The sequence below is a fragment of the Mastigoproctus giganteus genome, chromosome 8, assembly GCF_048544385.1.
Source record: "Mastigoproctus giganteus isolate SK-2022 chromosome 8, ASM4854438v1, whole genome shotgun sequence".
Lineage (NCBI taxonomy): Eukaryota > Metazoa > Arthropoda > Arachnida > Uropygi > Thelyphonidae > Mastigoproctus > Mastigoproctus giganteus.
Window position 1 is genome coordinate 62,166,013 of NC_143582.1, and position 23,407 is coordinate 62,189,419.

General features: G+C 40.1%; 1 protein-coding gene across 1 annotated transcript in view; it reads right to left on the bottom strand.

Moving 5' to 3' along the window:
• Positions 1–7,060: 7,060 nt before the first annotated feature.
• LOC150081568 (uncharacterized) overlaps positions 7,061–23,407 on the bottom strand; it is a 70,617-nt gene continuing 54,270 nt past the window's right edge. Inside the window, exon 2 of the mRNA XM_090379409.1 lies at positions 7,061–8,662. Coding sequence (XP_090235535.1) covers positions 7,760–8,587 — 828 coding nt within the window. The 5' untranslated portion in view covers positions 8,588–8,662 and the 3' untranslated portion in view covers positions 7,061–7,759. The remainder of the gene's footprint in view (positions 8,663–23,407) is intronic.

Below are 23,407 nucleotides of genomic sequence, written 5' to 3' on the forward strand. Positions count from 1 at the left end.
ACACACACACCATTCCCTCCAAATGCCTGTCCAGTTCCAACTTAAACTTATTCAACCTATCAACGTCCACAACGACAGATGGAAGTTTGTTCCAGCAATTAACCACCCGCTGGCTAAAGGCAAATTACTGCACATCTATTCTACATCTGTATTTCCTTAATTCAAATTTATGCCCCCTTACGTTCGTAATCTGAACAAGTAGAAGGATCCCATTAGAATTCAGCGTACTCAACCCATTCAAGGCCTTATACACCTCAATCAGATCACCACGCAGGTGCCTAGTCTCCAGCCACTGCAATTTGGAGAACTTAAGCCTCTCTTGGTAAAAGGATCCCGTCATTCCCCTCACAAATCTTGTTGCCCTTCTCTGTACACGCTCAAGCAAATCGACATCCTTCCTAAAATGAGGCCTCCAGACCTGTACGCAGTATTCAGGCGTGGTCTGACCATTGCCTTATACAGAGGGATAATCACCTCCTTTTCCCTGCCAGCAAAATTCCTATATATCATTGACAAAACCCCATGACCTGCAATGGCAGCGTTGCTCAGAAAACTTGATATCTGACTGCACAATTACTTCCAGGTCTTTTTAATTTTCTACCACCTTAAGTGTACGTTTCTCTGGGTTATTTCTACCCATATGCAGTGCTTTACATTTGTCAAAGTTAAACTTCAGTGGGTTGTGATAAATGGCTATTACTCAAGATTGGGTTGATGTAAGAAATGGGGTCCTATTATTGATCGCAAGGATCAGTAATAGGACCACTGTTTTTAATTTTCATAAACGACATTGATGAAGGGATAGAGGGCGTGATGTCTAAATTTGCAGATGTTAAAACTGGTAGAGTAGTTAACGATCACTGTCAAGCTAAGCTTCTTTAGAGAGACCTAGATAGACTTCAGGAATGGTCAGAAAAATGGCAGTTTTGCTTTAATCCAACAAAGTGTAAGGTATTCCACCTGGGAAACAGTAATTCCAAAATAAATTAATAACAAAATAACATGAAATTCTGTGCGCATTGTAAACAGGTTGCAAGGAAGGCCCATGGTGTCCTATGGATGCTCTATCAAACTTTTGCAAATAGAGATAGCGACGTGATAATCCCATTGCCTTGCTTTTGTTAGACCACACTTGGAATACTGTGTTCAAGTATGGAGACCGCACCTAAAGAAAGACATCGAGCCTCTTGAGAGGGTGCAAAGAAGGGTAATTCGCCTGGTGAGATTGGCAAAAGGGGCGTCCTTATGAAGAAAGACTTCGAATAAGTGGGTTGCAGAGTTCGGAAACTAGACACCTTAGAGGAAATTTGATTGAGGTGTTTAAGGCTCTGAGAGGCATCAGTAAAATGAATGAGTTCGAAATTTAAGATTATAAATGATGAATATAAAAAAACTAGGGGACATAAATTCAAGTTATGGGGGGGGAATGTTTAGATTGGACTGCAGGAAGTTTTATTTTAGCCAGAGAGTTAAAAATTACTGGAATAAGTTGCCCACATGTGTGGTAGAGGCTGACAGTTTGGGGAAATTCAAAGGTCATCTGGATAGTACCTTCGGGTGAGAGAAACGCATAGGATGATAGGTTTAATTTCCTTTATTTTTTCATTGTTCTTTTCGGTTTTTTTTTTTTTTTTTTTGGCTGGTGCAGCAGAAGCCTTAGGCTTTCTTGCACCATGCGGCCATTACTAACACTAATAGGCCTAATGACAGATGAGTACAATGAACAATTATGCAGAGAAATAGTGGATCATTAAATCAGTCTTATAATGGAGACAACTTCCAAGATACAGACTGGAACTGGTGGTTGGTCACTCGCACATTACGAGGCTTTAGTGGATGATTGTTTTCTACAGCAGCCCGTTAGAAAGGCAACAAGGAGTAACTATCTGATTATCAGCAGTGATTATTCATGCATTAAGAATTTACAGATAAAGGAACCACTTTGTGGCAGTGATCACAGTGTACTGATGTGGGATTTACTTAAAAATCCAACTACCAAAGGGGTGAAAGCAGGGTTTTTGCTGTCGTAAAGGCGACTATAGTGGTCTCCGATTTTTTACGTTCTATGCAGTGACCCCAACTGATGTTACCAACAGCAAATTCTAAATGGGAAGCATTCAAGGAAGTAGTCTTGGAAGCTACTAGGCTTTTTGTTCCAATTAGGAAATACCGCTCTAGGTTTAGATCCAAATGGATATCAGATGAATTAATGAGACTTGTGGCAGAGGAAAAAAAGTGCATGGTATGCACATATATTGTCATGCGACACAGAAGCCTACGGTAGATACAAGCTGGTCTGTAATGAAGTCACAAAAGAGGTTAGGCAAGCGAAGACAGATTATGAAAAAAAAAAAAAAAAAAAAAACTTTGGCAAAGGATGAAAAGAAACAGCAGAGATTTCTTTATTTATATAAACTCGAAAAGGAAGAGGATGAATCAGATTGGTCCACTTCATATCAATTGTTTAACTGTATATTATCATTCCCAGATAGCTGCCGAACTAAATGAGTATTTGCATCTACATTCACACATGAGGATTTATTCAAGGATGAGAGGGCCAAATGTTTATGAAACTAACACTGAGTTAAATGATTTTGTAATAACTGAGGGCAAAGTGGAAGAGAAATTGTTGAAGTTAAACATAAGAAAGGCACCTGGGATAGATGAGATCTGTCCAGTTATATTAAAGGAGGCAGCAAAGGAAGTAAGCAAACCCTTAGCCATAATTATGACAGCATCCTTGGACTCAGGGGAAGTCCCCACGGACTGGAGATGTGCAAATGTATCTCCAATTCACAAAGGGGATCAAAGGGTGACACGAGTAATTACAGACCATTTAGTTTGATTTCTGTTTCAGGGAACATAATGGAGTCACTGGTTAAAGAAACAGTGCAGGATCATCCAGACAAGACAGCAGTAATAGTTCAGACACAGCATGGGTTTGTCAGGGGGAAGTGTTATCTGACCAGTTTGATTGGATACTATTATGTGGTCACAAAGGAACTAGATGAAAAAATAATTTTGATATCATATACTTGGATTTCAGAAAAGCTTTTCATACTGTTGCACATGGAAGACTACTGTACAAATTGGAGTAGTATGGCATTAAGGGCAAGTTGCTACAGTGGATAAAAGGATGGTTGAGTGGGGGAAGACAGAGTGGTAATCAATGGGTACTGCTCTACGTGGACTAATGTTATTAGTTGTGTCCCTCAGGGTTGGGTGTTGGACCCCGTTGTTTTGTATATTTATCAATGATATTGCTGAAGGTATATTAAGCTTAACGTCAAAGTTTGCAGATGATACAAAGATTTGTAGGGTTGTTAATAATAGTAATGACAGTATGCTGCTGCAACAGGATCTAGAAAAGTTGGGTAGATGGACTGAGAAGTAGCAACAGAAGTGTAACATTGAAAAATGCAAAGTACTGCATATGGGTAGCAATAACCCCACAAAAATGCACCAACTATGTGGTGTTACCCTCAGGCTAGTGGAGAATGAAAATACCTGGGGTAATTGTGCAGTCAGATATGAAGTTTTCTGACAATGCAGACAGGCTGCCAGATTAGATCATGGCGTCTTGTCAATGATATACAGGAATTTTGCGAGCGGGGATAAAGAGGCGATTATCCCCTTGTATAAGGCAATGGTCAGGCCAAACCTTGAGTACTGCGTACAGGTCGGGAAGCTTCATTTTAGGAAGGATGTAGAGTTGCTAGAACGAGTACAGAGAAGGGCAAGAAAAATGGTGATGGAACAAAGGAGTGCGCTCTTACGAAGAAAGGCTTAAGTTCTGCAAGTTGCAGCTTCTGGAGAGTAGACACCTGCGAGGCGATCTGATTGAGGTGTACAAGGCCTTGAATGGGTTGAGCAAGCTCAATGCTGATGGGAATCTTCCTTTTGCTCAGATTACAAATCTGAGGGGGCATAGATTCAAACTGAGGAAAGGCAGTTGTAGAATAGATGTGTGGAAGTTTGCCTTTAGCCAGCGGGTAGTTGATTGCTGGAACAAACTTCCATCTGTTGTGGAAGTTGATAGCTTAAATTCAAGGCAGAACTAGACAAACATTTGGAATGAATGGATCAGCGAAATGGGAAGGTTTTTTTTTTCGACCGATTCTGAATAACTTGCTTTCTTGCATCATTTGCCTCTACGAATGCTAAATGTGCGTCCTCGGCTGTCTGTATGGAGCTATCTCCATAAAGGATGACGCTATCTATAGTCGCCCAACATGCAGAAAAGAGTTGGTAGTTTTAGTACAAGATGATGTAGTTCAGTTTGTGAACATAGATAACATTTATTTACGGGTAAAGCATGCTGCACCCTCTTCTAAAGAGATTTGCATGGGAATCTGTGTGGCAGCTTTGAGTCAGCTAATATTGCTACCCCACCATGTTATTTATGGGTAGTGATCTGTCGTGCTTCTACGGTACCGTGCCTATCTCCATAGATTTCGTTTATCTTAAAAGTTTAAGTCTGAGTAGGGATTCGGAGTGTAATTCATGGTTTATATATACACAAGTTTCCATAATGGAGTAATTACACCACGATTCAGACAGCACTGTTCAGGCATGTATAGTTAAAAAATGGAGAAAGTTAATTTAGACTTTTTTGAGAATGAATTATTAAGAGCATACGCGATTCCTTTTGGGATATTTGTTTGTTCTTTGTCTCTTAGAATGACATGTTTTAAATTCAGTTTAGTGATCTTTAGAATAAATTAAGCCCAAAGGCTCAAGGGATGAACAACTTTGTGATCGATAGTAGTCCTTTTCTGATGTGAGAGTTTATTTCGACCACCCATCATACCGGCCCCTGCCTGTTGTATACAAGTGAATATTATTAAAAAGCACTAGTAATCAAACGAATAAAGGTAACTTCCCTTTCTTGCTCTTTTCAAATAATTTTATTTTAAATACTAACTTGGGTCTGTCTTATAAACTACAAGAACATTAATTATACCAAAAAGTGTAATATAGCGTAACGCGGCAAATTAATGCTGCAATTAGGGCTAAACCTGGCAAGGTTCTATCTGCTACTTAAGTGCAAAGTAAACTCCAATATTGAAAATAAAGCAGCTTGCTCCTTTAAGGGCTGAGAGTTGGTTCTACCACTTAGGTTTACTCTCCCCCTTTATGGGAATGCTGAAACAGTGCCGCTAGAAACCAAGTATCAAAATTCTGTTTGAAGAAACTACCTGTAATTTTAATGAGTGATTGTGAGAGTATTCTTCACCGAATACGCTGAATAATTCTATTCGGTGGTGATTGGAAGCTAAGCAGCCCTGTTGCTGATAAAGTTTGAAATCACTTTGTGACCACTAGCTTCCTTAAATAGCAATGTCGTTTTTGGTGTTTAACATTTCGCTAATAGAGTTACTTGATTGTTTATCACTAGTGTTTGAAACACTACACTTATTTAACTACTGCCACTTTTATAGGATTAAGAATAGTAATATAACATCTACCATTACGTCTCACGTTAAGCTTAAAGCTTTTCAGTCTACTCAGGAATCTAGAGCGCGTTCCTGATGCACAAAACTGTCAAGATTTTGGTCTGGAAATCGGATTCTTTCACTCAAGAAGTAACTCTTTCGTGTACTCGATAGCAAATCCCTGACGAAGAATTCCAATAAGTTATCGTAACTATGCTGACATTTTTCATGTTCGACAGATAACTACTTAACCAAGATAATATTATTGGGCGTGATGTGTTACCAGCTCTGAGAACTGTTCAAAAACATTCATCATTTGAACTACAACTTCATTTATCTTTGTGTCTGAAGTACACGCGGATAGCTTACACGCAATCGACGAACGAATAACGGTTTTCGAATCATTAATTCTCTAAATGCAACAAATCATGTTTGAAATTCTTCGAATCTTTTGTGAAAAAAGGTATTTCTAGCCTTCAAGGTGAGCAGAAATTCAGTATCTGTAAAATACACAGTTAGAGAAGAGATCAATACCAATCTTCCTGATCCCAAATGTGAGAGGAAGGAAACTATGAAACCATTTTTCAAGAACGTTCATAAATTCTTAAACTGTTCTCTTACGTCATGTTAGTTGATTTCTAAAGGTATTCAATATGCTGTTTCCATGCTCAATTACAAGTGTTTGGGGATTGCCGCTGTTATCGGGAATGACCGAAGCAACAGCTGTTATGCTTTCGATGCGCCTAACTCATTTTAGATTACTTTTACTCAGAATGTCACGTTTATTGCCTCAAGAGATTCGCGGGTTTCGTTAACTTCCAGTGCAATATTGAAATTTAACCATTCTTGGCCTTGCAAACTTAGAATTTGTTGTAAGAAGAATGTCTTGTCGCTCGACTCCACGGCATCAGACATGCAGTCGTTTCAATTTTCTGCTGTTTTTGTCAAATTTTCAGTTATTGGTGTTCAGATGATCTCACTCGTTGAGAGCACCATAAAAACATTTTAGAATAGCGATAGTTTCTTTAATAAACAGGAAAATGCTTATTTTGAAAACAGCGTAATACCATGGCAACCGTTAACAAAAGAAAGATTTGCAAGCCAGGAACAGTACAGAGGACGAAATTGAATAATTATCCATTGAGGTGAATTTTAACACAGTTCACATTTTAGAATCTTTTTTTCGGGAGTGGGGATGTTAAGAATTTCTTTCGATTTCTCAAAATTATCCTTTGACAGGACTATTCTGCGTAAAGGATGTGTCCGACAGGAATAAATTTCCGCCACAAAGTTGCTTAATTAATGGGTTTTCAGGAAGTTGGTTTTTCATCCTGCAAGACATCTACATTGATAAAAATCAAGGAATTTAAAGCATGATATACTGAACTGAAGTCTCGTCACTTCAGTTGTCAAGTCAAATAAACTAGTTTCTATACTAAGAAGTATATAAACCTCCTGTTTCAGAAAACAGATGTAAAGAAAGTTCTGAGCAAATGACATCTTCGTTTAGCTTTATTAATAAATAATACATCAGCACAGTAATCTAGTTGTGCTAAGGAAATCGCAAATGAATTACACAGTCAATCAATTCTTAGTAAATTTGGTGTTTACATTATGTGAACAAATATGAACTCTTTCTCTAATGAAGATACAGCAGTTCCCATATGTACTCCACTGTCTCGGAGAAATATCAGGGACTGAGGAGAAGTCAAAACGAAAAAATATGACCGGCTCCACGGCACGTAGCTATTACTGTATAGTGGTTAGGTTTTCCAAAGGACAAGACTGCAGTAAAAGAATACAAGGGAATGTTTAAGAAGACTACACATTGATCAAAAACAGTTGATGAGGTCACTATGGTACACACAAAAGGTAGTGTTCTATGGATTTGTAAAGCAAATGCTATGCAGAACAATGATGATCCACACCGACCAAAAGAACATAATGAAGTTGTTAGCAGTGAGAGCAACACGGCAGAATTTTGGGAAAGCTCTGAATTATCTTGTATGATTCAGTCACACAGCACCTCCATATATTAGCTCATTTTACGTACGGTGGGTAGCAGGAATCCAATCGATGATGAGGTTTGGACAATAAAACTACTGATGGGCACCTTGAAAAACCTTTGCTCTATGACATTCTAGAATGAGAATTAGGGACGTTCTTTATGACCACACTATTTCTAAATGGCAATTGTCCAGAAAATTACCGCACTGTGGGAGTACCACTGGCATGAAAAGAATGACTGAACTTTGTTGCTACTTATAACGGTTCATTTCTGCGCACACAGTGTAATCATTTGCTTTTTGGCTGCCACCACAGAATCAGTCTTTATAAAGTTGTCTTTCATCAGCCTCTCCACTTTCCTTACCCCTCGAATTCCAGTATCTTCTCCTGTCATTCTCATCATCCTCTTCCTCATCTTCATAATCAGTGTCATCATAATACACACCAGGGATCCTATTTCGATTCCTATAACGAATTGGGCGGCTGAGACGAATGTCCCTTAAATCATTCCTCAGGTCGTCTCTACCGGTGCCATTTGGATACACTACCCGTCTGTACAAGAATCTCACCAGACCTTTGTGGTGTTGGTGACAGTCTGGTCCATGGCAGGGTCGCCTTCCGCCGGATCTGATTTTGTCCATGATAACTCTGGGTGGAAAACTCTGATCATTCTCACCATATGCATCCTCCTCGTCATCGTTGTAGTCGGTCAGCCCGGGAAGTCGTGCAGCAACTTCCGAACTCGCTGACGACTGAAGCACCACTACTCGTTGAGGTCTGAGGCGACGGATAACATATCTGGAAGGGCTTCCAATAATCATATGGGTTACTGCTGGCCTCTGATAGTCCTCTGAATTATAACGTTGAGGTGGTCGTCTACCATGCGGTCGGCGATGCCTATATCGGGGTAAAGGCCTGTGTATATTGCTGTCTTCTTCGTCATCAGCGCTGTCATAATAATTCTGATCGTCGTAGTTGTAGATAGCCCCAGAGGGATTGTAAGATTCGTCTGCATATACACGTCTTTCAGTGGGTTTTTTCTTTCGTTTGAGGGTAGTGGAAATTATAGTAGATGTCTTGGGGTGAGATTTAGAAGGGGAGTGTTTATTTAGACCTATCCACATCCCTGTTGTGGTGTCTCTCATGGTAGCAAGTAATTGGTTGGTTATATTCTTCTCTGTTTCTGATTGGACGGCTACGAATGAAACAACAGAGAATCCCTAAAAGGGAAAAAAAACAGTGAGCCGAAACAGCAGTACTATATCTAAATGAATAGTTCCCTTAAATTTAACTGTTTTCTATTATATAAAATCAAAGATCAACTTCAAGAAAGGGACAGTTATGTGAATAAAGAAACCCTGTTAATGAGTCTAAATCCAGTTGTAATTGTACATAAAAAAATGGCGTTCCACGCCGTTTTTTTTATGTGCAATTACAACAGAAAATTCTCATCTGTATATTGTGTAAGCCTTAAACTATTTAATAAAGTCTACAGATTATTTTCATTAAAATAAGAATACAAATCAGTTGAGACCTTATTAAAAATTAAAGCACCAAGGTTAATCACTCCTCAAAGACAAAGATAGTCACAATGTAATTAAACATTGAATGACCTAATCCAACAAACTTAGTTTCAATAATATTTACTCGTATCTTTAACTTGTTAAAGAAGATCTGTCCATGAGGCAGGGATTTTAAACCTTGCTATAGTAGAATGTTTTAATTTGGTAATATTTTTCTTTATTTACAAAGTCGACTTACAAAGTGTATTCAGGAGATATTTGAGAATGCTTGTTATAAATGTTAAAAGTCTGCATTAAGCTCACACATTCATTTATTTCTACAACAAATGAAAAGCAGTACTTTTATTTCACCCAGAGGCACGTTGGATTCTGTAATTAACTTTGTTTTGACCAACTTTGAAGGTTTTCCATTGTAGGTGAGATGGGAACAAGGAGACATTTCAAAATATCAGAAAGGGAACATCAGAAGATTGGGTGTCATTAAGTTCATCTGTGGGCGGTAGTTTATCGAATGTTGGAATACGTTTCGCTATGAAGGAAATTCTGAAATAACAGTTGGTGAAATATTCCAATTCACTTCAGAAAATTCAGGAATGTCTACCAAATCAGTAACAAGATGAGTGTCTGCCATTGGTTCTCTAAAAGTAACCAATAAAAGTAATATTGAAGTTCTGTCTGGTTGATAGTATGAACATTGAATGACACAGAACTTAATAGTTGTGGGCAAGATAAGCAAGTCCTATCAATAGATGTCAGTGGTTGGTTCGTTCTTTTCACATTAACAAATATACTGCATGTGTGACAGTTCAGTTGAGGAGGCCGTGGTCGTCCAGTATAAGATGCTTGCATGTTATGGATGGGAACATTCCAGCCCTGCGTCAGTTCAAGAAGATAAAAACCTGATGCATTTATTGCACTAAGTTTATTTCTACAGATTTTGTAACAGTGGGTGGCCGAAGAGATCGAAGGCTTTAATAAAGATTTTCCTAAGAAAAAGAAATGGGTGTTGAACTGGGTAGTGATACTATTCTAGAGGAACAGCATTATTGAGATGTTCCCCATAACGTATAGGTGCCCATATCGACGGCGGCCATTGTATTACTGGTTACTTCCCCTTTAGGATTCTTGTTAGTGAGATAAGCCTTTAGATTCTCTTTTGTAGAGATATAGAATTCTCTCGTACAGGAAATTCACTAGTAGCCACATGAGCTTTGGGGCTGGACATCAGAATCTTCAGTGTTATTTTTACAGGGTAGTGTAGATTGTAGTCGGATTATAAAACTTACAACTATCAAGCTTATCTTAAGCTCATCATTACAAGATTTGGACATCTGTAGTGTGGGTATTTTCATGATTAATGGCAGCGAACACAATCATTCCTAATTTGGTTAAGTTACTGGAACAGCCAAGATTTTTTTTTTAAATTAGATCTGAAAATAAATATTGAGAACTAAATATCTGCATGAAAATTGGATAGAATATCTCCAAGAATAAGATAAGTCTGCTTCATCTGGACAAACAACTGCCAATTCATCTGTTTGGCTTATTGAAAGCATCGGAAAAATAAGAACTGCATGTAATCCCAATCAGCTATGAGCATTAACAAACACCGAAGTTTCTCGCGCGTACTTCACAGCAGACCCTTTTCGGCATCCGTAAGAAAAAGAGCAACATCAATTCCTATCGACTGGTCCATTATCAGATCTTAATGGCGTTGTTGCCGACGGATACCAAACTTTCCTGTAATACCATCTGACACACACAAACAACTCCGTGCAGAAAGTGAACACCCTGTACTTCCTTATTTGTGTCTATACGATGTCACACGTCTTTAGACTTGCTTCTATGTTTGCTGCAAATAAGTTTTGATGTCTCTAAAAAGCTGAAGGTCGTTTATTAAGTAAACGAATTAGCTCTTAATGCTGGGGATGCCTTTTGGTTACGTTTTTTATACCATGTTTTATGTTTAATTTTCAGAAGAGTAACAGTAGTTGGAAAAACAAACTAATGATCGCTGAATAACGCAAATATTCTGCACACCTTCATGAAATATTTATGGACATTTCCCTAAGAAATACTGAAGGGTATTTTCTCAGTTTAAAATTGTTTGATTTCTGTTATGGATACTCTGCAGAGGAAATGTAAACGCGTTTCTCTCATCTCTCAATCTTCTCTAATTGTCATCACTTATCGAATGGGAAAGGTCACTAGTGCGAAATACTAAGCTGGAGTACAGAAGCAGTGCGTTCTATGGAATGTGCGCCTAGCTTTTATATATTTTTAGAAACTTTGGATAAGCAGCATGTGGTTGTTAATTAAATTGTATACGACATTGAGAGAGAAAAGAAAGATTCATGTAATTGATAATGAAACCAGCTATTTGCGTTTAATATTCAACTTCACAATCGCACTATTAAGACACTTATAATAATTAAAAAACCGAATATTTTGGTTAATACTTTAAAGCGCATCTCGAAACTTCTGCTGCTCCTGCAAACCAGAAGTTTATGTTCAAATATGTATTGTATTCGTATACTGTAAAGTAAAACAAACAAAATAAGGGAATATTACCAAGTCTACTTACAAACATCCAAAACAGAGTTATTTTCATCGTGGTTGTGGTCATCTCGGGAATGTCAAGATATTCTGTGGTAATGGGTTATCAAAAATTATCGAGGTCTGTCTTCACTACAGGCTGACTGTTTATCTGACAGATAAACGCTCCAGTCTAGTGCTGGAGAAGGCTTTAGTTGAAATACATACTAGCGTGTCCGCTCTCGTGACAGTTCAAGGTCAGCTCATGCAGATCCTTAAGACTTGCACGTATGGCGGGAGGTTAAGGTCCTTAAATAAAGGGAAGACTTTTAAAAAATGGGAAATGGCACGGGGACGTCACACTGCGTCACTCATGGGTGAACAGAGAACATTAATCTATATGGAGCACGAAAACTTCTCAGAACATCACGCAACGGCAAGAAAGTTTTAATAATTTGTTTTTATTCTTTTTGCTAAGAGATTGAATTAACTGAATCCCCTGCTAGAAGGAAAAACTATATTGAGTAGTCAGTTTATTCGGTATAACGACCTAATAGCGTGTAAGTCCTCAACTGCCTCAAGTGAGCAGCGCATATGCCTCGCAGTCCTGCTTGTTTGCGATCCCGATGTGTGGACATTTAAGCTGAATGTCCTTCTAGATCCAAGATCCCCGTATTGCGTCAACTGCAGAAACTCGAGAGAATGCAACGAACCACTCATGTTTCTATGGACAATAAACCAACGTTCGCTAATACCACAAGCTTTTCACAACCCACTGACTAACTAAAATTAAGATTATGCAGATCAATGCACACTGCACTAGACATGTCTCCGACGAAATCTGCAAATCTTCTGAGGAAGACTCATTCCACAGTGTGTCCAACAGCCATACTACGCTCATGGATGGTTAGGAAACAGAAGCAACGTCACGAGGTAGACTGGTGCTTCTATAGTTTTTTCATAGACCACATCACTGTCATAATATGACAACGACATGATTATGTTTTTTGAAACCACTAGTTTGCCAAAATATGGCAAAGAGTTCTCATTTTACATTATTTCACTCTACTACCCTCCCAACAAAAATCTGGAAGAATCTATATTGTACCTGTACAATTTGTAACAAGAAACAGTCACTAAAGCAGATTTAATTTAAAAATCTCCTCTATGGTTTAGCGAATGGCTTGATCACATGGGGCTCTTCTTGAAAAAAAAAAAAAGAGCGCTATAAGCCTGTGGTTCTAAACCCTCAACAAGCCATACATTCAGAAACGCCAGCGAAGACTCCTGTTGATGGAATCTTCTTAAAGTTTTGCTTCTAAGGTTGACGATTAGGATAATTTATATAAATTGGACTACAAGTGACTACCGTGCACTTACATCCACGGTCCTAGCTCTCCTCCGGGACCCGTTTGATCACGTCTGAGGAGCACAGCAGACTCAATCAAAAATGGAACAGATTCGCCGATTTCATTAATGAAGACTTCCCTTAGGGACGAATCACCCCCTTGACTCTTTTTCGGTCACTCGGCTGACAACTGTGGTCCAGGGTCATACTTAAATAAACTAAAAAGAAAGAGGCAGCGTTCAATTGCTGTTATCAGTGCGACGTTTATTCTTATAAATCCGTTTATTGAAACAGGATTCACCCCTTAAACGGCCCGTTGGCCCGGAGGTTGCTCAGCTAATGAATGTACAGTTAGAATACGAGAAGGTCATAAGGCAATTAGAAATACCATATTATACAATTCTGAATATAATGGATACATTAATTACACAATCGGTAAAAGCATGACAAGATATTGCCTGTTTATACAATTTAGGAAACCCCTACCTTGCTGACACCATTCCCAATTCCATGGAGTGGGATCTGTTGACAACTACTCCAGCTGGTGTGGCCAGTGTAGGATTTATGTCTGCTGAGGGCTCAACATCGCCTTCTTCACCATTGGGCATCCTGGCCCTATCTCTATTTCCCCCCGAAACCCAAGCATTGGGCCACCTCCCGTCACAAACCTTTCGCTCTGTGGACTACCACCTCAAATTTTTGTCTACTCTTAACAGTCACCCCTGTGGAGGATGAGCTACTTCTACACGGATGCCCCTGCAGTAAAAGTAGCTTGCGCTTGAGGCAACTCAGAAAAGAACTGAAAACAAAGTTAAATTAATAGAAATATCTGCTCTGCTTTTTTGGCATTTCCAGTCTCTTGTAGACAATCTTGATGGAATGATAGGCACACGGAACACAGAAGGAACAAACCTCAAGGGCCCCAACATTCATGAGACATGGGAGTGAACAGACAGCTGAATTCACTCAGCTTTAATAAGGTCTTACAAAGTCCTTGCCAGTCTTTTAAAAATGAGGCATATATTACTACAATGCATAGGAAGTCTCATGAAGGATTAACTAGTCTCGCCATTACCACCTGGGTCGGCGATCTTCATAAGCTGTGACTCAAATATTTTGCAGGATCCGTGTGTGCTGTAAACTTGTTTTCGGAAAAATTCTTCCCAGATTCTGGAACTAATGACCTACCTTCTGAGTGACAGAAATATCTGCCTATCAAAGATGCCTCATAAGCCCTCCACCGTACTTCTCAGTGGTATGCATGCATAAAGATATTTCGCAACTGTTACCGATTGACCGCTTGCAGACTTCGTCCACTATTTCCAGTCATGAAATTAGGGGAAGAAATGCAGCTTTGATCGCTTGCAGACTTCGTCCACTATTTCCAGTCATGAAATTAGGGGAAGAAATGCAGCTTGCAATAGAGAACGTATAAAGCACTTGGGTCAACTCTTTAGAAAACCGGAGCATAGACAGAATTCCCTTAAAACTTAACGATGTGCGAGATGATTGTACATACTTGGAGAGTAAAGTACTAGACAAGTCTAGCACGGTGTAAAAGCGATCAATCCACTGTGAACCTAGATAATTTTAAATGCAGAAATTGCACAGAAATATTAGAAAACAAGTGTTATTGACTCACAATCCGTTATGGATCAGCTCAATATCAATACATTCATAAACATCGAAGGAACTGCCACGCGCTGATGGTTGTGTGGACGACATCAGTGATGAGCTCATTTTGCTTGAGCAAAGTTTATTGACCGCTAGAGAACCTTTGTATGCAGACGTGATGCACTCTGAATGCAACTCTCGTAGTGCACGTGTTTTCATGATTTATCCGGGATATCATTTTCTCTGGTGACTGTTTAATAGCGAGTGGAAAAGCCAGTGGCTAATTCAGGATTTGTCCGAGTAATACGCCCACCCTAGTATGCAATAACAGCCTAGGGTTCATGATGAGCTGATCCCTCAGCTCGTGGAATGACAAGCCAAACGAATTGGGAAACAAAGAGCAGAAAATTTATTTATCAAAAAGGCATACTATACTCTCAATGGCAATATATAAATCCGACAGTTGATACCTATACCCTTAAGAAAGAGCAGAACAAGGTCGATATTCTGTACGACGTGATCAATTTACACTAACAAACGAGCATTTTTCCAGATAAACGACAGCAGCAGAAGCCAGACAATTTTCGCGGATAACTGTCAACAAGGGTGTAATATTACACAGCCGCCATATTTAGGTGGGCACTCTGAACTAGAGTAGAACCACGCAGATTTTTCCAATTGGACAGATCACAATAGAGAAGTGATCTGAATGCTTTTCACTTTCTAATAGGGACTAACGAGAAAGAGTTGGGGAGGGAGATTTCTTTGATAGGGGCAGTCCCTCTTAAATTAAATCGGTGCCTCGCAATGCAAAATCACTAGGCTGGACTCAACTATAGATGTCAGAACATTTAATTTCATAATGGAGAAAACAAGAATTTGGACATCAGTGGAGAGCTTAGTCTGACCCCTGTGTCGCATTTCAATAACCACCACCTCCTAAATGGTGTCTGCTTGGGTAGCACAGTGGTGAACACCGAAGGTTAACCTGGGTGAAAAAGGTCCGAGTTCGAATCCAGTCTATGATGCGAGAAACTTTTATGGACTTTTAATTCTAATTCCTGAAATTAGAGTTTTTGTCCAATAAAAGGGTCAACCCGATCAGAGATTTATGGACATAATACACACTGCTGGATGAGTTTGTTCTCGGGTAGCCGTAATATGACAGTAGCTCTGGAACGGCGCAGTCACTCATCAGAAAACCAACACTTTCTTTGGGGAAAATGTCGTTTATTCGAGGTAGGAGTCGGAGAAACTCGCTAGGAAGAGATTTACGCTTTCAGGTGTAATACAATGAAGCTTCCAATGCAAATTATGTTCGCGTAGTTTTATAAGAGTTACACAAAACAGTGATGCGAATGCAGCATCAACACTTGAAACAAAAACAGCAATCTCGAATGCAAAAATCTTCATACACGTCCATCTTTTATACTGTAGGAGACGATAAACAAGAATGTTTCTCGTCTCCTACAACATAAAAGATGGACGTGAATTAAGTCCGCTAGCTTTCTCATGTCAGTCTTCCTCCCTTAAATGATTTGTCGTCTCATGCTATATAGGCCTCGCAATACTGGAACAGTTTCAAATAAATATATAAACATAGTTACAACCCTCAAAGGAAAGTAACGTTATATCTGTACTTCAACAACCAACCAACACCCAAATGGAAGGCAGAAAATACACAACCTGAGAAACCCATGGCATTTCGACAAGAATTGTTTCTTGAAATGCAAGTATTACGTTGTTAACACTCTATAGCGCGTGAATGGAAGTCTAGGAATCTTTAATTATTGAATTTCTCACAGGCTTCGTGCGCTTCAAAACTTCTTCGGATTAGATTTGTTTGCATTATTCCCGAGGATTCTGAACAAAATCTTTGTAAAAAAACATTTGATGGAGAAAATGCAGCTGTTTGTTTCACTCATTTCGTTGCTGTAGTCTGCATTTGCCTTTCTCATTTTTCAAAGATTTTTGAATCCTTGAGCTAGTAGAAAAGCAAATATCTAAAGATTCTGAGCTACCAATAAACTATATATGAATACTGACAGAAAGAACAAATCAAATGTATTACTTTTGGTGATTTTTGAAGAGGAAGTAGATAAGAGAAAACCAACCTTCCACAGAAAAGCATATATTCAGAGCAGACAAATAAATCTCTTCGGAAGAAAACGAAGTCCCAACCAAAAAAAAAGAAAAACAGATGCCGTAATCAGCGGAACTGTAGAGAATTCCACAGGATTTTAGAAGACATCCTTTAAACCGTAGGAAACTCCCCATGGGACACTTCCTGAAGATGGTCAATTACAGTCTTTAGGAAGATCAAGACATTGATAACACAGCTGATGCCAGTGGTGCGATAGTAAACAATCATAATCTCACTTAAGGAAAGCAATTAAACACCAATTTGAGTCGACTGCTTTTCAAATAGTTGGTCTCCATATCGGATTGTGAAATTTCATTACACTCCATGTGTTCTTTATATTAGGGGATCTAAATGGACATCCCCTACGGAGTAATATATAAAGATTAAACCATTTTGCTCAGTGATGGGTCTCATACCTATATCTACCTTCCGGCAAACAAAAAACTGCCATATTAGGGCCACCTGAGAACTAGCTCATCTGCCCACGTGTAATATGTCAATAAATAATCAATAAAAAGGGAAGGGCCCATAAAAGTTCCTCGCATCGCGGTATTAGAACCCAGACTATTCCATCCGCTATGGGGAGAACAGTGAACAATTAAAATCACTCTGCTGCACGTTCAGAAACGACCACAGGCACAGCAATAGATCTCTCCGTATGGTCTCCAGCATTATATTCTAGTTCTTTAAATAAAACTAGAAATCGGCTATAAATAAAATTAGTAAACATACTCAATTTAATGAGTTCCGAATCTATACGCAGAAAACCATATACATTCAGTTCTGTCGAAATGCAAATTGAAACTAGATGGACAAAAAAAAACACTTTTCAATGAAACCCAACATAAAATTCTCAGAGTTAATTTTAGAAGGAAAGTAACTGAATTTCATGAAACAAATTCAAGCAATCAGACCCTTCTTTCCTGATAAAGATCTTGCAATGTACTCAGGAGAACAAGGTCGGGAATCAGTCAATACGCTACTTAACTTATATCGAAGTTGGACACGCAAGTTTAAGGCGCATCAGCAACCGAGGCCATAGCGGTATGGCTTATAGTCTTGAACTCAAGCGTTCCAGCTTGAGTTCAAGTAAGCAAGATAAGGTTATCCTCGCTACATCAAAAATTGCTGCAATCGTTATTTACTTAGAGCCGAAGATGGTCCTCATTGTCAAGCTTACAATACTCTGAAAACAGTTAACATCCTACTGGATTGCCCCACATTTCTAAGAGCAAGTCAAGTATATTTCGAAGCTCTTAAAAAAGCGCGGATCACTGACACTTCAAACTTTACTCAATGACAGAACAGACCTTTCAGACATCTACCTTCGATTAAGACATCATTATCACTACCATTAATTTCTAACCAAGTAGACACCAAAAGAGTCCCAAAATCGTACACTAATCAGAAACTGTTCGTCCTTGTATATAACTAATGATCACCACAGGAATAATTTATTAACAGCAGACTTAAGGCTGACACTACGGTCTTACTTGTCGATGGACCGTTTAACCCTCAGTTAATTAACCAAACAACATCCATGATAGTGGCTTCGCAAGTTATCACTCGATTTCTCACGGTTTTTCTCACGATTTCTCTATGTAGAGTGTCACCAGGGCTCAGTTCTGATTGGTATTAAGTTTAATAGACAAGGGCAACGGAAGACAAGTTGTGTTAGTTCATATCGTATATCTTCTAACATTTGAGTGGGTGCAGGATTGCTATTCGGTCAAATCAAGTCCTAAATGAGAGGAACCTGATCTTTACCAATCAATATGGTTTCTCTCCGGGACGCTCTTGCGAAGACGCACTGGTAGATGTTTTTCATATAGAAAATTCAGATAGCAAATACACTCTGGCCATCTTCGTGGACTTGGAGTGCTTTTGACCGCGTTTAGTGGGGAAGGGCCCTACAACGTCTGCGTCTGACAAAATGTCCTGTTAATTCGTATCTTTTAATAAAAAATTACTTCAATGAAATATTTGTTCTGTTCAAATCAAAATACTCTCAGGTTTGCAAGCAAGTACTTATATATCGGGGTTGGGCGCAAGGCTCCATTCTGGGACTACTATTTTGGAATCTAGTACTTCCGGACTGGATAGATCTCAATCTTTTCAAAATGCAAAAATTATTGCTTATGAGGATGATTTGTCAAAGTGGATAGCACCATGGTATCGTCACCATCGCTGGAAGGAAAAGGTCCGGGTTCGAATCTCGTCGATGATGCGAGGAGCTTAAATGGGCCTTTTTCACTCGGTAGCCAGATTAGTCGGTCTCAGGCGTAGATAGCAAGGATTTTTCCCCCATAAACTGGGGGTTTTCTTCGTCCAGCAAAACAAGCAAATCGACCAGAGAACACGCCCAAATTACAAACATAATATAAGAAATTATGGGTGGCCCTAATATACTTTATGCGGATGATTTAACAATTTTAATTCCTAGTGCTACAAGTGCAATCTTAGCAACATCGGCAAATAGCATTCAAGATTTTTCTCAGTGTTCACACAAAAACAAACTCAAAATTATCCCAATAAAAGAACCAAAATGGTGATATTTGGAGCTAAATTAGATATTCGAAGTCCTCTACAGATTAAATAGACAGGAAACAAATTCCTAATGTACCGAAATCAAATTATTAGGAATCACTATTGACTCAAAATGAAATTCTCTCGTCTGACCGATTTAGCTGGAAAAATTCGTAGATTTACTGGGGCTGTTGTGAGGATCTCTCGCTCGGAATGGAGTTTGTCTCAAAAAAAACTTAAGATTTATTATCAAGTTGGCTTTCTCCCTATGATGAACTATGCAGCGGAGTTTGATTCCATAGGGTGAGGACAGATAGATCTCAGGCTAAACTGGCCTCCTTCAAAGACTAATGCTGTTAGTAATGTTACGTGTGTGTAGAACTGTCTCCACCTCAGCTTTGCCGACCGAGCTAGCCGGGGGGGGGGTAAAGTGCCTGCCTGGCAACCCAAAGGTCGCGGGTTCGAATCCCGCCTCGGGCTTGGATAAAAGTACTGAAAAAACCTTGGGAGGTGCATTATGGCCACAGAAGCCGATGCGCCAGCAACTACCAAAAAAGAAAAACCTCAGCTTTACAGAATTTGACATTTCTTCTCCACCCCACTCCCCTTGATTATCATGTGATCTTTAGGGGACTCCGTTACAGATTAAAGAAAGATTCCTTCTAGTTTCCTCAGAATTCGTGATTCCGTTTTTCTTAATAGTAAAGACAAAGAAAACGTTTTTGGAATGAGTTAATAAGCGTGGCAGGTTAGCTGGGCCACTTGCTCCCAAGGAATCGTAACTAAGTTCTTCATACAAGATATATTTCTGTTGAATAAAAAACTGATTTAACCTTTATATATATACTTCTCTCATCTTTACAGAACACAGATCCCTTAATCCCCAAAACTGTTTAAATTTGGATAATCAACAACAGATTGTTGTTCTTGTGGCGAAGTTGGAACGTGGAACCAAGTGTTGATTCTCTTGTCACTTGTATGAGGACTTTAGGGATATTCTTAAATCAGAAGTTTAACAATATCCAAACAAAGATGAAGAAATACGCAGCAATGGTTTGGTTTGGGTTTTAATGGCGCATCAGCAACTGAGGCTATAATGCGCCAAATACCGGTCATAAATAAAAAGTTAAAATCTCCAGTAACCTAAGGAGTTAGGCCACCATGTCGAGCTATAAAAGGAGTAATAGTACAAAACATGAACAAAGGAATGACAAATCAATTTTAAATACGAGAAAAAAGGTTTACGGATTTTAAAAAGTTAAAAACAGCAGACACGTTGTCATTGTCGGATAAAATCTGACTGAGTGTATAAGGCTCAGCCAGAGGACTAAAAGCGGTAAAATAAAATTCACGTTCGTGTTTAAAACGTGGACACTCAGTTAAAATGTGCCGTATGCTTAAATAGGTGTCACAGTTCTCACACATAGGACAGTCATCTGCCCTCAGCAAAACGGCATGTGTAAGATGACTGTGTCCTATGCGGAGGCGAGCTAAAACAACTTCCTCTCTGCGGTTCCTGCGCAGACTAGACTGCCAATGTCGGATTACAGGCTTTATCTGATAGAGCTTGTTTGTGACTTGCTCATGCCAGGATTGTTGCCATTGGGACAGTAATTTATCGTGTATTAACTGCCTGTAGTCTGTATAGGGGACTAACAGGCAATAAGTGTTGTGGGGTTCGGGTGACCTGGCCGCAGCATCTGCCAGTTCATTTCCCACGATCCCAATGTGGCTTGGAATCCAGCAGAAACGAATGTCGAAAGAACATTCAAACAGAGAGTGTAGCGTCTGCTGAATCCGGGTCACAAATGGATGAAGATTATACCTCATGCCCGATAAAGCCTGCGGTGTACTTACAGAGTCAGTGTACACCATACACTTTTGATACCTATGGGTTTTAATGTGGTCCAAGGCTAACACTATAGCATTCAACTCAGCTGTATATATGCTGCATTCTTGGGGAATCTTTCCAGATATAGAACGATCTGGAAAGATAGCAGCACATCCAACAGACAACTCCGACTTCGAGCCATCAGTGAAGATAGGCAAGAAGTCGGAATATTCGGTCCGGTGGGCAGCGTAGAGTTGGTGGTAGACAGAAGATGGAGTTGTGGACTTACCCCAGTTTTTAAGGGAGAAGTCGCATGATGGAATGCGAGCATGCCAGGGTGGAAGTGATTGCCTTGGTGACTGGGCAACATTGTCTACCGTGATGTCGAGCTCTCTGAGCAGATCTTGGACACGGATACCAAAAGGCCGATTGGCAGTCTGACGAGTGTTATATAAGTTTTCCCATTGTGGCTTAAAAACGGACGTCCACGTAGGGTTGTCTGGCAGGGATTTTAATTTAACAGTATATTTTAAAGACAATTGCTTTTGTCGCAATGACAGTGGTGGTTCAGATGTTTCAACATATAAACTCAGGACAGGGGATGTTCTAAATGCTCCAGTAGCAATACGGATGGCTTGGTGGTGGACTGGGTCCAGCCATCTATGTACGCTGTTTCTAGCCGATGTGTACACTTGGGACCCATAGTCTAGTTTAGATCGGACAAGTGTACGATAGAGGCTGAGCAAAGTGGAGCGGTCTGCTCCCCATTTATTGGAGGAAATAGAGCGTAGGAGATTCAACCCTCTTGTGCACTTTGTCCGCAGTTGACGAATGTAAGGTAAAAATGTCAACTTCTTGTCGAAAATGAGCCCCAAGAATTTTGTCTCAGGTGCTACTGGAATGATGTCTTGTCCGAGTTTAAGTTCTGGTTCAGGGTGACGGTTCCGTTTGCGACAAAAGTGTACGCAGACGGTCTTCTGTGGCGAGAACCTAAAACCATTAGTCACTGCCCAAGAGTTGACGTGGTTTATGGAATGCTGCAATTGTCTTTCGATGACCCTCATATTGCATGACACGCAGCAATGGTGGCGAGGATCGTCCGTCGGGACTAGGGCCTTAAAGAGGCACACTCTCGCCCTCCTCTACAAAACAGTCTTCATTCCAGTAGCTACATATGCCTCAGTTGGGGTTTAACAAGGCGACATAAGGTGTAAGGCATAGGTGGCAAATGGCAGGAAACTCATTCACCGACCGGTTCTTCTTACAATGACGCGGGCCTGCGACACCGTCTCAACCCATGCCCTGCAGGTGATCACAGGGGCCTTTCGTGACCTGGAGGTGATACGCACAGGCATGCTGAACCAGCTTAGACGAAGAAAGAGCGCGACATACAGGGACCACATCACAGACCCCGCTGGGAATCGATCTGCAGAAAAGAAACGACTGCAAAGCTACCTTCAATCCGTATGGAAACAACGTAGTCCACAAAAAGGGGAGATAACTAGCATGTCATTCCAGACGTACAAACAACAGATCCAAACTGCCTTCGTGGTTCTCCCCGGGGAGAACCACGAAGGTGGTTTGGATACTTATTAACAGGACACGATGCCATATGCAGCTAGCTAACAACGCTGGGAATAGCCAACAATCCATCTTGTGCATGTGATTCACAGGAGACCTGGGACCACCTAATGTATGACTGCCGACTCTGAGGACCTCCGGAGTCTATTCATCACCGAGTTACAGTTTATCCCTAAAGACACAGCACCAAAATCCTAGAGTGGCATCACCTACAAAGCATTCTCCAAATATGCCCAAAGTCTCTTCACAAGAAGACTGACCCTGCTGCAACCAACAAACCCACCTGAGTAGACAGTAACCCACTACCATCAAAACTACAGTATAACAAACCCAAGCAGCAACTGCTTGTTGCCTGGACGCAGGCACCTGAACACCATAGGATAGGATGATGCTCCCACGAAAATCACAGCAGACCAGATTAAGACATACCCATCCCCGTAAGCGATTCAAAATTGGAGGCGACAGAAACGCAACGAAGTCCGGAGTGAACTCTACTTCACCGACAAGTAATCATGAAATGTGACAACCTGAAACACGACTACTGAATGACCAACGGACCGGGCCAGTAAATTCAAATTCCTGGACAACAGTGATGAAAACGCGACAAACAGTGGACCTGACTACCACTTTCAAGGACTTCACTCAAGAGAGCACGGACGGGATCAGAGTTCCATGTACGACAACTGCCTGATCGCACCTCTGCGGAGGCTGGATGGTTACCACCGGACTTGACAGTGCAGCTCTGCTGCAAAGAGCCTTATTGGCGATCTTAATCGAGCTCCTTGTCTCAATTTACTTTATACCCTCCTCCTCTCCCTTCCTCTGGTGGGGCCTGGGCAGGCGCCACTGACCCAGTGGCGACGA